The sequence below is a fragment of the Carettochelys insculpta genome, chromosome 7, assembly GCF_033958435.1.
Source record: "Carettochelys insculpta isolate YL-2023 chromosome 7, ASM3395843v1, whole genome shotgun sequence".
Classification (NCBI taxonomy): domain Eukaryota; kingdom Metazoa; phylum Chordata; order Testudines; family Carettochelyidae; genus Carettochelys; species Carettochelys insculpta.
Genome location: NC_134143.1, coordinates 48871107 through 48887580, shown reverse-complemented (window position 1 = coordinate 48887580; position 16474 = coordinate 48871107). Strand labels below are relative to the sequence as shown.

The window sequence follows — 16474 nt, the reverse complement described above, 5'->3', positions numbered from 1 at the left end:
CCAAGTGTGACTTCACTGGAAACACACCTGCTCCTTGATTCCCCATTTAGACTTACATTTTGAGACTTATCAGGTAGCCAGCTCTTAAATATGGTACAAAAAATTCTAAGGAAAGACTCTGATATTATTTCCCCTGTTTTGGACATGTATGGAAATTTTCAGTAATTTGCAAGTTATACGTGCAGATCTTCAAAAGAATGGTATTTGGTCCTTAATGTGATTTTGTTTGTATTTTTTGCTATGTAATAGAGGGTCAATTTCTGAACTTTGGGCAGTTTGCAGATTAGTTGGTAAAGGTGTTATCATAAAGTTATATAGCCTGGGGTCACAGCAAGGCATTTGGAGACCTCAGGGAACATTATTTATATTGTGAAACAAAGTCAAGAACTTCAGACATCTGGCATTCACCACACAAGCAGACAATGAATACAAAGACATATTTGCAATCATATTTGGTAGTCTTTTTATGTGCAGTAATTACTAAAATAATCTAAAAACATCGATGAGGTTATTAATGAAACAGTACCCTGCAAACTACTGTGATATACATCTCTACCTTTCATAAAACAGACAGGAAACTGTATAATGTAATGAATAGCCTTGGGGTTATGCAGTGCCAGAATTCACACTTTGAAATCTGTTGTCTCAGCTGATGAGCTCTAAAGGGAGTATTAGCAGACTAGCACTGACTTGGTCATATACAGTAATTGTAAGTTCTACATTTCCCATCTGAAGCCCTGATCTTGCTCTTTTTATATTTATGTTGAAGTAGAAATATCCAGAAAGTACAGTTTATTAATCTGCTCTTTTTCACATAATCATTTACATGAGTACAGCAGAATGAAATCCAAAACATGGAGAAGGCTAAGCAGAACACAGTTGTTACATTCTGCTCTAGACTTCCCTCACACCCATAGATTTCGTACTTAATTTCCCTGGTTCCTGTAGCTCCCTGGGCCATGGAGATGGCATTCCTGGTCTGGGCCTTGTGTTATACCAGCAGTTCCCAAGCTATGTTTCAGTGAACACTGGTGTTCTGTGAGCTATGGCAAAGTGTTCTGCCATTGAAATTGAGTAATGACAGTCTCTTCCCCATTCTCAGGGAAAAAAAATTGGGATGGAATTTTCTTGATTTTACAGTTTTCTTAAAATGACTATACAGTAACCAATTTTTCTTAACACTGCTGCTTGTTGACAGGCAACAAGCACTTATTTTGTCACATCATCGCTTGTGTCTGTTAACAGCTTAAATGTATTAACTAAGTATGCTGGTTTTAGTTATGTTTTATCTGTCATCCCTGCTATATATTTTGTTAATGTCTGGTTTCATTACTATGTGTTGATTTGCATTTACGGAACAATAATTTAATTGATATTATGAAATATTTTTCAGTTAGTAATGTTCCTTATAGTCAGTATGATGATGTAAAAAATATAGTGTTCTGCAGAGACCACTGTGATACCCAAGTGTTCCACAACTGGAAAAAGTTGGGGAACCGCTTTACTATACAAACATAGGCCTAGGGAGTAGCTACATCATAAGATGGAAAAATTGCCATAACTACACTGAAGTAAGTGCAGCTACAAAGTGTATACCAGCTAAGAATGTGTCTCTTTTGTTTCCACACAGATTACTTCTGCCCTCAAGATCAAAATAGAGGCTCCCAGAGATTAAAAAGAGACAGAATTTGGCCCCTTATGAATTTATTGAACAAAGTCATTACGTCTCAGCTATAGTAAATATATCAACAGTTACTTGCCCTTGCAAAATGTTACGAACTTTGCTCAAATACAAATGGTGATAGAAATTTGAGTATTTAACTACTATTTAAGGTTCTGGTCTGTTACCATAACAGTAACAGGCTCTGATCCCGCCATCTATTGACACTTAAAACAACTAGGCTGTGTCTACACGGGAACATATCTTCAAAATAGCCATATTTCGAAGATTACTAATGAGGTGCTGAATTGAATATACATATTGAATATTCAGCACCTCATTAGTATTAGGATGCTTCCGGCCGTGGCGCGGCTACACGGGGGTCCTTTTTGAAAGGACCCGCACCTTTTGAAATCCCCTTATTTCAATCAATGATCGGGATAAGGGGATTTTGAAAGGTGTGGGGTCCTTTTGAAAAGGACCCCCGTGTAGCCACGCAGAGCCGCGCACTTTTGAAGTGCCACAGCCAGAAGCGTCCTAATGCTAATGAGGCGCTGAATATTCAATTCAGCGCCTCATTGGTAATCTCTGAAATGGCCATTAGCATGGCTATTTTGAAGATTTGTGCCCGTGTAGACACACCCCTACTGATTAGAGTGAGAAACCTGCAGGCAAAAGAATTACAGGATTATTATGTGGATAATGTTTATGCCCCTAATTTATTTGTTCTCTCCTGACAAGATCCTTGCTTCCCATCACAGTCAGCAGATATCCATTTTGATGATTAACTAGTTGACAATGTTGACATCTTTTTTATGACATTAGTGAGTCAGAGCTTAGTCATCTTAAACTGTTTTGTTATTTTGTGATGTGACTTCCTTAGTGAAAACAATTATATATTTGTGAATCAAATAAAAATGACTGAACTGGAGACCAGTTATTCAGGAGATGGAAACGCCATTATACATTCAGTTTGTCTTTCAGTTGTGGTTAACACTGCAGCCTCTCCTCGTTTCTTCAAAACTTGTATATTTGGGAGGCTACTATTCATATCCCTCACCACCCTTTGCAGAGTTTTTTTCTTCCAATCCAACTTGTCAGATAAATTCACTTCTTATAACTAGCAACTTAGTATTCAATTGATGATGATTCTTGTCTTTTTTAACCATTGATGCTATTCTAACCGAGCACTCAACCAAATTCTATATTTGAATTGTGTCAGATTGCAACAGGAGATGAAATCCAAACAAATGATTTTACCTTGATCTATTTATTCTTAAATTCCACAAAATCCCCAATGTCTGGCTCTCCATTTTTTTATTTTATTGATGTGCAAACACTGGGGCATCAATGTCCATTAAAGACCCTGAATTATTGGAAAAAGCAAATGATGGCAAAAACAGACAATTTCTATTTTTAATGTAAAATAACATAACAGAAAATTTTTACAATATTGTGTTGATATTACAAATATAATGCAATCATCAAGAAACTGTTATCAGTGTGACCAGTGTTTTGCATATTTTGAGAATAATCATTTTAGTTAAAGAAAGTGATCATTTGAGCTGAGCATTAACTTTTTAGCTGCACAAAATTCATGATATTTCTAGCACACAAGCATCCTTCACGTGCTTGACACTCAGTTGATAAAACTGGCTCAGAAAGATTGCTGAAGTAAACCAGGGGTATAATCCACAAGCTACTGCATGAACAGATAGGTGGCAGCTATGACTAAAACAGTATGTAATAAGAATTCTAAATATCTAGTGAGAATAGAGAAGTGTGTTAAAGGTTAGAATCTTAAGTGAATTACCTCACAGTTATAACCTAAATGTTGATACATACACTGAAAAAATATTTGGAGAACAACTCCCCCTTTTCTTAATGAAGAGTCACAGACTCTGATTCTGCAAAATAGGTTTTTTTTGCTTTTTACAGTGAAAGATTAATGTTTTTGTGTGCTCCCATGATCTTTTCAAAAACAAAATTATAACTACGTTCCTTCTAGATAAATATTAGGACTAGTTAAATACAAATACATGGGATGCTTGATTTAAGCGGAATTTCCCACTTATTTTTGATTAACAATTATATTAACAACAATTCCTACCCATTATAACTAAGGTTAAAATGACACTCTCTTTAGAATCCTTTTTGTCACTCCTTTATAGCCACTATTTTTGAACTCCAAAATATAGGTATTTCTAATACATTCATCACTGTACTACCAGAGCATATAATATCACGACCTGAAAACCTGGGGGATTAGGTTGGAGCTGGTTTCTAGAGACTTATAAGATTCTCAGATATTTCTGACAGTGGGTAAGGACAAGGTGGAAAGTATTGACAGATTGGCATCTTGAGGTCCAGAAACTTTACAGATGGTGTATTTTTGCTATGTGCAGCAGTTCAAGACAACATGTTGCATTAGGATGAGTGATGAAGAAGCCAACCATCCTCAAGCACAGGAATGAGATGCAGTGTGAGAAGGGAAGCATGGAAGGGTGCTAGTTCCATGCACAGTGAGGGTATGCCATTTGTGGGTACTATTGCCTGGTAGGAAAATGGCTGATCAAGATGCTGTGGACTTGAGAGACTGACTCCCAAATGATCGAGTACGTGGTTGCTGCTTCCTAGCATATGTGCTTGAAAAATCATGATTTGAACAGTAAGGGGCCTTGTTTGTTGTGCATGATCTTTCTAAGGTTTTGACAGATACTTCAAGTGCTTCCTAAGAGCTGTTTAATCATCAAACCTATTTGCAGTTTTTATTTTATTTGCAATCACTTGTGACAACACCAGTGCTGCATGGTGTACTATGAATATACATACCAGAAAAATCTTGGATTGACTTCTCGTTTGAAAGTTCTATTGATAAGGAGAAACCCATTGCTTCTACAGGTCGATATTCCATCTGCAGTCTTGCCTGTAATGTCCAAGACCTTTTATTATTATTATACATTTAAAAACAACTTGCTAGGAAGAGACATCCCCATACTCAAAGATCAGAGACATTTTCTTTGATATTTTGTTTCCTACTGCTTATTACAAGGGTTTTCCAAACTTTTGCATGGTATAGAACTGTATTAGGTATACAGTAAACTCTGTTTTAGCTGGTATTTGTTCTGCCAGAACTCTCAAATAACCAGCACAAACCTGGGAGCACAGGAGCGATGCCCCTCCCCTTGAGAGCCAGCCTGCTCAGCACTTGCCCTGCCTCCCTCTGAGCTGCAGGAGGAACTCCAAGCCCTGGAGCTGCAGGGGTTCCCCCGTCCAGCTATCCAGGGCTGGAGCTGCCAGCAGAGTTGTGCACCCCTGCTGGCTCCCAGCCCTGGGCTGTCGGAGTTCCCTGGGTCCTGACTGGGTCCCTGGGGCTGACAGTGGAGCTCCATACCCCAGCCGAATCCCAGGCCTGGGGTTGCTGAAGTACCCCAACCTCCGACTAGCTCCCAGCTGCAGGGCTGGAGAGGTCCCCTGCTCACATGCCATGGATCCTGCAGCTGCTGTTTTTTATCCAAAATATTTGAACATCCGGCTACCTCCCGGTCCTGGGGTTGCCAAATATGAAAAAGTTTAGTGGTGCGTATTCAAATTAAGCCTTTTTTCTTGCTGCTCACATTTTTAGAAACATGTAAGAGTTTTAATGAAAGTAAACTGGAATGCATAGCCAAAAATCAGTATTGTAGACAATGTTGATGTAACCAAGAATCAAAACCAAATATAAAAATAAATATCACATTTTGTCCTTCAGATATGTGAAAATGTGAATGCAAATTCTGTAGTCTTATTTTTTGATCTCTGCTACTCTCTAATCTCATCAAATATATATTCACATATTCTGAGACAAATCTGATAAAATAACCTGATTCAAACAAGTTGTATTAGATTTTGTAAAGTACATTTTTGTAGTAAATCCAATTTCACAATTTTTAGTATATAAAAAGGTATTAGAATATTTTAACAGAAGACAGAACTGTGCTCTACAACAAAATACAGTACAATGTAACTGCCCTGAATATCTCTCTCTCCAGAAATAATTTTTTCTTTAATGTTTTATGACGTGCACCTGATCTACTCTCTCAGGGCCCAGGTAACTAGCATTCACCAGCAAACATCTTACTTTCCACTACCTGTCCTTATGCTGCTTATCTGCTCACAGTTTCTGATATCATTGTTTGTATCTGAATGGAGGAGCCTCAAGGTTCATCAATCTGTATGCTGTTGTATGGTTCTCAAACAGCAATTCATTTTAATTATGTCTGACATAAAAAGACCACCTACAGATGAGACAATACAGCTGTAAGATTCTCAAGGTTACTATAGGGAATACTTCATAACTGAAGTAGGTTTTCCCAAAGGAGTTATACTACCATTTGATTTAATTTTTAATTTTTACATTTTAATCAAAATAGATCAAATGGTGGTGGTATCTCTTGGGAAACATACTTCAGATATGAAGCAGTCCATGTTCGCTTTAAATATGTAAAGCTGCCATTTATGTATAACTCATGAATGACATCCTGTGTTGCAAGCAAATATCATGCAGCGATTCCTACATTGTTTTAGTAACAACACCATAATCACACACACACATCTCAAGACAAGGCATTAAATAGTATCAACACCAGAAGCTAATTCAATATGTCATTGGCCCAAAAAAGGACCGGTCATCTGTATTGGCAGGCTCCATTTCCCAGACATCAAACAAGTCTTAACCTACCTGGGATTTCCAGAAGGCCACAACTATAACTTGAACATTCAAAATTAGAAACAGGTTAAATTAAAACTAGGAAAGAGCACAGCACCATTTTCAAACTTGGGTGTCTAACTTTAGGCACCCCAAAGCATATGTAGGCACTAAATCTTGATCTACCAGCTCTGAGTCCATATACCACAAGCTCATTCTCTCCCGTCGGTTTTCCTACTCAGGTTCTTGTGTGGCGTTCACCCCTTTCGTACCAGAACACCATCCATTAATGCATTAAGCAACACAATTAACGTCAGTTGTGCCTTTGTTCTCTCACCTTCTCCTAAAGGGGGAGAAGTACATGCAGGGGAGAGTTTTCTTTTGGATGTATTTTTATAAATGACACTCATATGCATACTCTTGAATTAGAGAAGGTCAAAGAAATACTACAGGTTGAACCTCTCTTGTCTGACACTCTCGAGACTTGACCAGTGTCACATGAGAATTTGCCATACTACAGGAGGTCTATATTTTCTAGCACATTACTGACATTTTCTCTGCTTACTAGGCTCTTAACTGTAATTTACCCCTAAATGTCTGCTAAATAACACAGAACGTTGAGAGCTAGCACTGGTGGAGGAAAACAAACTTTATGGGACTATGGGAATCTGGCCACACCCATAAAAAGTGGTTGTGTGGCAAACTAAAATCATGCCAGATTACAAATGTTGCCAGATGAGAGTGTTCCAGATTAGAGAGGTTCAACCTGTACTTGCACTTAAAGTAGTATGTGGAGAGCTGACTAGGTCCCTGCTCTTCCAAAGAGACCTTCTGAAAGAAATTTGAATGCTCACAAATGTTGATGTAGCCCTGTTTGAAAATAAACTTACTAATTCGTTGCCATTTATCTGCTACTCTGGGTGAATGGTGTGTGTGTGTGAAATACACCAATTATATCTGGATGATCTGTTTAACAGGATTCGTCCTAGAGAAAGTCTTCGAGCCCAGAACAAAAATAAGCACCTCAGACAGGAAACCTTTTCTTGAACATTTCTTCTTTGATTCTAATTAATCCCTTGATAGTTTCACGATCAGAAGGAATTTATTATTTATTTTAAAAGAGATCTTGCTCACCAAATGATCTTCAAATATTCTGAACTTCAGTTTAATGGGCAAAAATAACCTCTGATGATTTCCTAATGCCAATTGTGTTGGCCTGATATCTATGTTCTTAAAATCACGTGAAGTGATTTTTCACCCCTATTAACAATTTTGATAAGCAAGGGAGGAAGGTTTTTCAAAACTGGGCAATAGATTTAGCTACACATCTTCCATTAAAGATCAAAAGATGCACTGCTTTGAAAATCTCTCCCAGATGTTCTCTTAACACCAGACACTGAATCTTTTCCTACTTACCTTTCGAATATTATTTCCCAGATAGCAGATTCTAAAACGAAATAACTACAATATTTGTGGCCTCTAACAATAAACTCAAGTGAAAGGAGATCTAAGGTGGAATGGACAAACCAATGCAGGCTTTGTCAACAGGTTAGGATAAAACATCAGCAGTGACTTTAGTAATAGCCAATTTGACCTTATAGGATGGAAGTAACTTTAATACTTGATTTAAAAAAAAATCAGCTATTTTTTGTATGCTACTTTCTATTTGGACAGTTTCTGAAATGAAACGTATTGCAAAGAGGTCTGGAGAACTTGGGAAGATGAATCATTAGAATTATCTCAGCCTACCTACTGCCTTCTCTTGTATGCCTGTGGCTCCCAGCAGAACCTGTGGTCTCAGATAATTGCAAGCAACATTCTGGAGGTTGACAAATTAGGTAAAGAGGCGTTGAGAATCCTGGAACGCTGACACTTACCAGAAGAGCTATATTTTTACTTTTTGCTCTTTTCTGTCTCTGATTTTTAGCTATATCTGCTTGACAGAGACATGTCCTTTTAGTGGAGGCCTTAATAACTGGAAATGAGTATGTGAGATTTACTACTACTACTGTTCACTCAATGTGTGAAAGAGCAAGACTGGCATTTGGAAAATGCTTGAGGACACCTCAGCAGGTGCTGCAAAACTCTGAGATTTCATTGGTCACTTAACACTTCTGTTCAAGTCTGCTATAAACAGAACACGATCACTCAGTCCCTGATTCAGCAAGGTACTTAAGCAGTTGAGTAGCACCCATGACTGAATTTGTACAAATGTTATAATTTTCTTTTCAGAGAGTACTATGCTAAAATAATAGGTGCTGCATCAGTCAAACTTCTGGAAATTCTACTTATCAGGACTACATCCAGCCAACAGTTTGTATATAAAACTGCCATTAACTCCTGCGGCTGATCCAAGTGGATTGATGGTGAAATGTGTTCTAATATTAGATTTGCTGCTGTTGCACTTCACATCTGAATTAGAAATAAATGTAAAAAAACAGGTTATTGAAAAATGACTTAGGGGCTGTATCTACAACTTTTATTCCTCTTTCGAAAGAGGCATGCAAATGAAGGAAATTGAAAATGCAAATGTGGTGCAGATTTACATATCGGGAGCCTCATTTGCATATTCTTTCAAAAGAAGAAAAGCAGTGTAGATGTGGCTCTTTCAAAAGTAAACCCCATTTTGAGAGAACCCTTCTTCCCCTGAAAAAAATGGGAAGAAGGGTTCTTTCAAACGTGGGGTTTACTTTTCAAAGAGCTGCATCTACACTGTTTTTCTTCTTTCAAAAAAAGCTTTTTTGAAATAATATGCAAATGAGGTGCCAGATATGTAAATCTTTACCTCATTTGCATGCATCTTTCAAAAGAGGAATGCAAGTGTAGACACAGCCAGGATCAGTCCATCCGAGTTGTTCAACTCGGATATCCAATCAGTTGTAAAGATCTGATTCATTTATTTTGAATGGTGTGTTGTTAATTTACATCTATGCAAGGGGGATGTAAAATGTAACCACAAAGCAATCCTTCCTTCAATCTTTAAAAACAACCCCACTCCATGCCCAAAAAATTCCCTGTCAATGGATGGTCTATATAATACTTACTCACCTACATTGAGTCAGGATTGGACTACGTGACCTGTCGAGGTTCCTTTCAATCCTACATTTTCTATGATGAATTTGCAATGATGTCAGCATTTCACAGGCACTGCACACCAGTGTAAAGGGCTAGGCAAGATGATCAGGAGCTATACTCCCAGTGTAGTATCAAATATTATTCTAAAGGTTATTCCTTCTTCAGAAATGTGAATTCTCAGGACTGTATTCTACATTTGTATAGTACTATGGGGCTATGTCTAAACTGGCAGCTTCTGTCAGAAGACTGGAGATCTCTTTGCAGAAGTCTGCTGCGTCTGGAGTGTTCTGTCAACACCCCTGTCTTCCTCGTTCCATGAAGAAGAAGGGATGTCTTAGCAGAGGGGGTTTTCTTGACTTTTGGCCCCAGGTGGGTGGGCCAAATGTTGGGAAAATCTCTCCTAACTGAACAGTCAGCAAGAGATACACAAATGTGTTGTGCAATTTGTGTATCTTTTGCTGATAGTTTTCAGCAATCAAGACACAGCCTGGGATCCTAATTCATGACTAGAGCTATTAATTGCTATAATAACACAAATAAATAATACGCTGATATTTTAAAATGGTTAAAATCAGACAGGCGTAGTTCACTTAATATTCCCTTTCTTGAGTTTCCTTTTTAAAGAAATCTGCACCAGAATTGGCATGAACGCAAGCCCATACATCAGTTTTAAAAATATGTTCTCATTCATCAGACAAGAGTTACAGTTTAATTCTGTTACCTTGGCTCTATTGTCACCATAAAACTATCCATGGATGAAGAACTGAACATCAGAACTGGGAAGGCAGCTACTATTTTTGACAGACTTACGAAACGAGCATGGAACAATCCTAAGCTGACAATGAAAACAAAGATACTAATCTACCAGGCATGTGTATTGAGTATCCTGCTATATGGTTCTGTGGCATTGATCTCCTACTTGAACCAGGAGAAAAAAACTAACAGCTTCTATTTTTGCTGCCTCAGCAGAATTATGAATATCAACTGGCAAGATAAAGTTTCAAGTGCAGATGTGCTGTCAAGATCTGGCACATCCAGCCTCATAGTAATCCTCAACAGCAGACTATGATGGCTTAGTCATGTGAGAAGAATGGGTGATGAACATTTTTCCAAAGAAATCTTCTTCGGCGAACTGTCCGGTAGGTTGAGAACAAGAGGAAGACCAAACCTAAGATTCAAGGATACATGCAAAAACACCATGAAAAAATTCAACATCAATCCAAAATCCTGGGAATCTACATCATCAGATCAAAATACCTGGTGGTGATTGCTATGACAGGGCACATCATCCTTCAATAGTATATGTGTTAGCCACACAAAAGAACTTTGTCTTGGAAGGAACAACTCTCAACCTCAAGAATTTGGAAACAGACTGACGTGTGGTTATTGCAATCGACCATGCAAATCCAATATTGGATGGATAAGTCACAAGAGAAGCTGCAGACTCAAACACTGCCCACACATCCTTACCGCTGCTGCTAACCAACATCTCTCAAGATGAAAAGGGCCATAGTAGTAATAAAGCTGGCCTGCTAAAGTGGGGTTCAAAGTCCATTTGCTGCCCCTGTTTGGATGGAAGCAAGGTGCAGGGCATTCTAGGACTGGTAATTCGTCAAGGTCATTAGGTCTTGCAACAATGTATGATGGGGAAAGAGTCAGGGATATAAAGTCCTTTTGTTGGGCAATGAGACCAAGAGCAAGCATATCTGTGGGCTTTCCTTTGAGGAGACGTGAAGAAAATATGAGCTGGCAGGTCTCTGTGGTAAGGAGAAGACCTGTTGTTAGTCCCTCTAGAATGATAGCTCCTCCTGAGGATCAAGCTTGTGGGGAACATTAAGTCTGTTGTCAATCTACGAAGTTGTGAAAGAAACCAAGAGTTAGGTGAACATTAGGATGAGAGCTTTCTTCCATACTTGCAGGAGATATTTTGTTTGGGACTTTATTAAAACAGACCTTGGGTGAAGTGAGCTTATTTTGTAACATTAGTAGTTTCCTTTGTAACTCCACCATTAGACCTGGGGCAGGGGTGGCAGATGAATTGTCTGGGATGGGATGGAGAAATGGCACATTGGCTCTACAACAGTATACAAAATAAAAATGGTGTACATTTGCCAATATACCTGAACAGTGTAAATTGGTTATGAATAGAAACATGAAGAAAAACACTGACTTTCGCATTTTTAAGCCAACGTGGTGTTTTATGTTACTGTTTTTTATGAACAGCAAGTTACAAAATACAAAGTTCAAAAAGATCAGATAAAAATATTAGATTGTATCAGTTACAGCTGGAGTAAAACTAGGAAACAAATCTGTATTGTTGTACATGTGCAAGTGTACCTCTCTCAGGTTACTTTGTGTACAAAAGCATAAACATTAAGAAATATAAAGTGTATATACCATTATCTGTAAAAATCAAAATACCACAGTGATATATATGGTAAGGTAAACTCTCAAAACAATGTGATTCTAGTCCAGATTTAACACAAGTCTACTCTGAAGAATGCTTACCACTCTGAGGCTACATCTAGAGTTTTGTAGACAAAACTGAGGTTTTGTAGACAAAACTAGCGCGTCTCTACACACAAAATGCATTTTGTCAACAGAAACTGATGATTAGAAAAGCTGTGATGTTCCAGGGGTGCCTTTTGCTGATGGGAGAGGATAAGAAGATCATTTTGTTTTTATGTTTAGACAGGATCTGTTGACAGAAGGTTTGTTGGAACATCCCTTCCAAAAGTAACTTCTGCAGACAGATGCTTCTAGTGTAGACGTAGCCTAAATGTGTATTTTATTTGTCTATATGCATTTCAACAGCTTTGCCTTTATGACTGAGGGCAAGCCTGAAAATGGATGACAAATACAATATAAAATATTGCTATTGTTTCAAGCCTTCAATATATTAAAACATCTATTTTTTCAAAAGGTTTTCAAACTGGCCTGTTTAGACACACATTGGGGAAAAAATTACAATCATTTTAGCATGTAAACTTAACTACAAAGCAGCCCACAATTCCCCTAAAGCTTCAGATACAGAAATGAAAAAAATCACCCATTCAATTTCAGCAATGTGATTTTACATATTTTCTAGTTCATGAAAATCAAGTGAAATTATATTTTTTTTTTCAGTGAAAGCCATACTTAGGAACAGGGACTGTCCTGTGAAAAGTCCAACAGAACATCAGGGACCCACAGTGGCAGATGAGGGTAGAAACAGCTTGGAAGGAGTTCATTCTCTCACACGTTAAAGCATCCTTCTGTGCCAAATAACTTTGTTTATTTTCTCAGCATATTAGATCAGTTTGTAATTGTCATCATTTAGTAAGGTGAGCTTTTTCTTCAATAGTTTTATAGTACTGTATTGTTTCTAAATATAAAAATCTCAGATTGTTGCTATACAAGGCAAAAGATAATTGAAAAGTAACTATTTTTGTGACAACCTATTCTGAAATTTGTGTATAGGTTTTATGTTTTTTCCAGTTTACTTTCTGAATGGCAGTGTTTTTAGATGTCCAGTACATATAAATCTATTCAAATGAATAACATTATCACTTAAACACTAATGGATAAGTCTGTTCAAAAGAATTTCATGGGCTACCAATCTGATTTGCTTGCACATTATACCTTCTTTACAATGGTGTGACTACACAAGATGCAGAGCAATGGTGAAATAGGCCCATGCTCATATTACAAGCAAGAGTGGTGAGATCAATCTAAAATTTTCCAGTTGTTGGGCTCAACAGGTACAGTCCAGTCCAAGGATGATGTCTTGGGAGTGACATAACATAATGAAATATTTTCCCACTGTGCAGCAGCATTGATAAAAATACCCCATTATAATCATATACTTGTGTAACTTAATGAAACCTCTGTAGTATACCTAAGCACTGGGACCAATCCATGTGAGTTCTGTAAGGTGTGAAAGTGATATAAAATCATGAAGGACACAGTGAACAATATGTGGACCCTCATTTTAGCCACATCTTAAAACAATTCAAGGGCAGAAGAGACCAAATAGAAAAAAATAGCCATGGACATTATCAATATTTCACTGAAAGAATTCATTTCTTTGTTAACAAATATGCATCTTTCTGGGCTGATAACACCTAAGGACATATCTTCCAATGTTTTGAAACGGGATATGCTATTGCTATAATATACACTGGTGCAAACTCATTCCTGAGCAGAATCGAGTCTGCCTCTGCCCCACCTCTTCTTTGGCTACATATTGTTTCAGCCCTGTCTTTTATTTGGCTATACACTGTTTTAGCCATGATTACGTATATTGAGTATCCATACCATAGGTGCTCTAGTGACACAGCTATGGTGCTGCAGCTGTGCCGCTGTAGCACAAAAGTGCAGGCATTTGCTACAGTGAGACAATGAGTTTTTCAACAGCTGTAGGCAGGCGACCCCTTGAGAGGCAGCAGCCAGGTTGATGGACAAATTCTTTCATGGGGGGGAAAGGGTGCATAAAATAGCTTAACTGCATCTCTACTGGGTGTGAATTTCTCACACCTCTAGAGCGATACAGCTGCGCTGACATACGTTTTCACTGTAGACCAGACCTTACTTAATAGAACACAAGTCACTGTGCAATAGCTGAACTTTCAGATGCATTTTTACCTTTGACCATCTATTTGTACTATTATTGCCTGTCTGCCTTTTCTCTTTGGAAGGTGTTCAATGGGGAATCAATTTATTTAACACTATTTTTAAAATCGAACAGCCAGATTTATACCACCTGCTCCTTCTACCTCTGCCCAACACAAGGGGCATTCTGGGAGCTTGAGGGGGTGCTTGGTTTGAACATCATGTGCCTGTAAATCCCTGGCCGTATACTAGTTCTTAGAGGGCTCTTACCAGCCTGGTATACTTGCAGCTTCACAGTTGCAATTCTAAGTTTATCTGGGAGTTGAACTGGGCCCTGGATGTTCCCAGACTTGTGAAGGTAGAATACTCTTTTAAGGCCAACTCTGCCGTTACCTTTTTGAATCCCGTACTAATCGTAGTTTAACTAGAGGGAAGGAGACGGTCCATAATGTTTTGGGCTAAACTGACTGGCTGCTGAGAGGAAGTTCTCCCTTGAGCAGAAGCTGGGCACAACTGTAGCCAAGAGATTTCTTTGTGTGTGCATCTTCTGGGGTATGACACAGCAAGAGAGAGTTGAAAGAGTTTGGGCCATACCCATCAGTTTTCCAAGCAGGAGCCCGGTATGCTGGTTATAATTTCTTTGCACCAGAATCTTCAACCAGTGAATTCCTTCCTCTCAGAGCAACTCCTGGGGTACTGCACCTGATCCTCATCCTCATTCCATGGGCATTACTGAGCCCTATTGTCAGCCTGAAGTCTTTAATAGAATACATATGATAAAAATGAAATGTAAATAATTAATACTGTCAAGAAATGGAGATTAATGTTCAAACAATTTCAGCAGAGCCCAAGATCCAGTTAAGATGTCTTATGGCATTTTAAACAAACATACTATATTAACAAAGCTCTCCGAAGTCAAATCAACAACTGTAAAACAAGTGTCTTCCCTACTAGTGTCAAACACTGGACAACAGGTTGTTTTCTTAGCAGCTTTGAGCAGGGAACTGCATAACACAGGTGCTTCCATTCCATTTCATGTGGTGGAGTGTTGCAAAAATATTTCTCTTTCAGATATATATGTGTGTGTAAAATGGCATTCATTTTTAAACAAGTGGAAAGTGCTTAAGCTGGTTGGATATGTTTTTGGTGAGTAATGAACAAGTACAAACTTAGCACCAGATTGTTATTAGCTTCTGTGCAGGAGTGTGCAGGTGTACAAGGCCTGGGTATAAAGAGAACCTCTCCTTTATGTTACTCTATACAATGGTGAGCCACAAATGCAGTCCCTGCTGTCATCTGAGCACAAGGATGGTCACTAAGAGTGTCCAAATGGGTGCCCACAAGGAACAGAAGATGGACCAAGAGGGACCAACACTGGGCTAATTAAAGTTTTATAACATAGCAAAATCAAACCTATTTTCATGACTTTCTTTACAACCATGTCTGAATGAAACACCGGACACCATGAAGTCCCTCGGGCAATGGGTAGAAAAGAGGGCTCACGATGGAAGTTATTTTGAACTAATACTTTCTTAAACTATACAGACTAATAAAGATTTTTGTATTAAAAATACAATACAATGCATACCATCTTACATAACGTATAACAAATCTATATCCACATGAATTGGATGGGTGTGTACAGAAATCCAGATGTATAGCATTTACATATGTACGTTCTTATGTTTTAAAAACAAACTGAACACTGCTGCTTTGTGAGTTCTCTTCTTTCACAATCCTACAATATGATTGAAGTGTCCCTGAAATGACAAAGTTTCACATGTCATCAAACTAATATAAAACTGGTGCAGAATTTTTGTCATTGTGAAACTCTTTGACCAAAGATAAATATACAACGTACAACAGAAAAACATTATTCCTTGATCACCTGAATGACATAGTGGACAATGAATCAATCTGGATAATCAAAGAGGTTTTTCAAGGTAATTTTTGCTGGGAACAAGGCTCTGTTTTGGATAGGACTTGCCAGGTCAAAAGGTTATCCAGGGACATAGTACAATATATTGACAATTTTAACATCTCATTAGCATGTTAGAAGTTGTACTACTTTGATTAAATATATAATGTATTAGAATGTCCAGGTGGGATAAGGCTTTATTTTCTGAGTGGGAAGCTAAAACATCCAGGGGCCTGGAAGCTGAAAGTCTGCCCAATGAACAAAGAGGAAAGTACATAGGGCTTCACATGGAGGTTCTATCACGGCTGGGAGCTATGTGCCTACAGCTAGACGGGTGGCTGATGGCCCAGAGAAGATGCAGCAAAAATGCTGCTCTGTTTCTGGCAAGACAGACCAGGAACTGGATTTGTATCCGTAAACACAAGATGCCCACCTGTCAATCAGGTTACAAGAGGGAACGGTGAGTCTGGACTCCTGGGGGTGGGATGTGGGGACTCTGTATTAGTCCCTTGGAAGCAGAACCTTGGACATCAATGGGAACCCT

At 38.3% G+C, this 16474-nt stretch overlaps 1 protein-coding gene across 5 annotated transcripts in view; it reads right to left on the bottom strand.

Moving 5' to 3' along the window:
* C7H10orf143 (chromosome 7 C10orf143 homolog) overlaps positions 1–16474 on the bottom strand; it is a 45724-nt gene that overhangs the window by 15042 nt on the left and 14208 nt on the right. The window contains exons 4-5 of one of the 5 annotated variants that reach the window (XR_012646310.1): positions 15601–15772; positions 11602–14769 (exon numbers count right to left, since the gene is read on the bottom strand). The exons of 2 other annotated variants lie outside the window; for them this stretch is intronic. Coding sequence is in view for 2 of the 3 variants with exons in the window: in XM_075000449.1 (XP_074856550.1) it covers positions 15743–15772 (30 nt within the window). In the remaining variant the exon portion in view is untranslated. Of the gene's footprint in view, positions 1–11601; positions 15773–16474 lie in introns of those variants that run through there. 2 more of the 5 variants (XM_075000449.1, XM_075000450.1) reach the window with 2 other exon arrangements.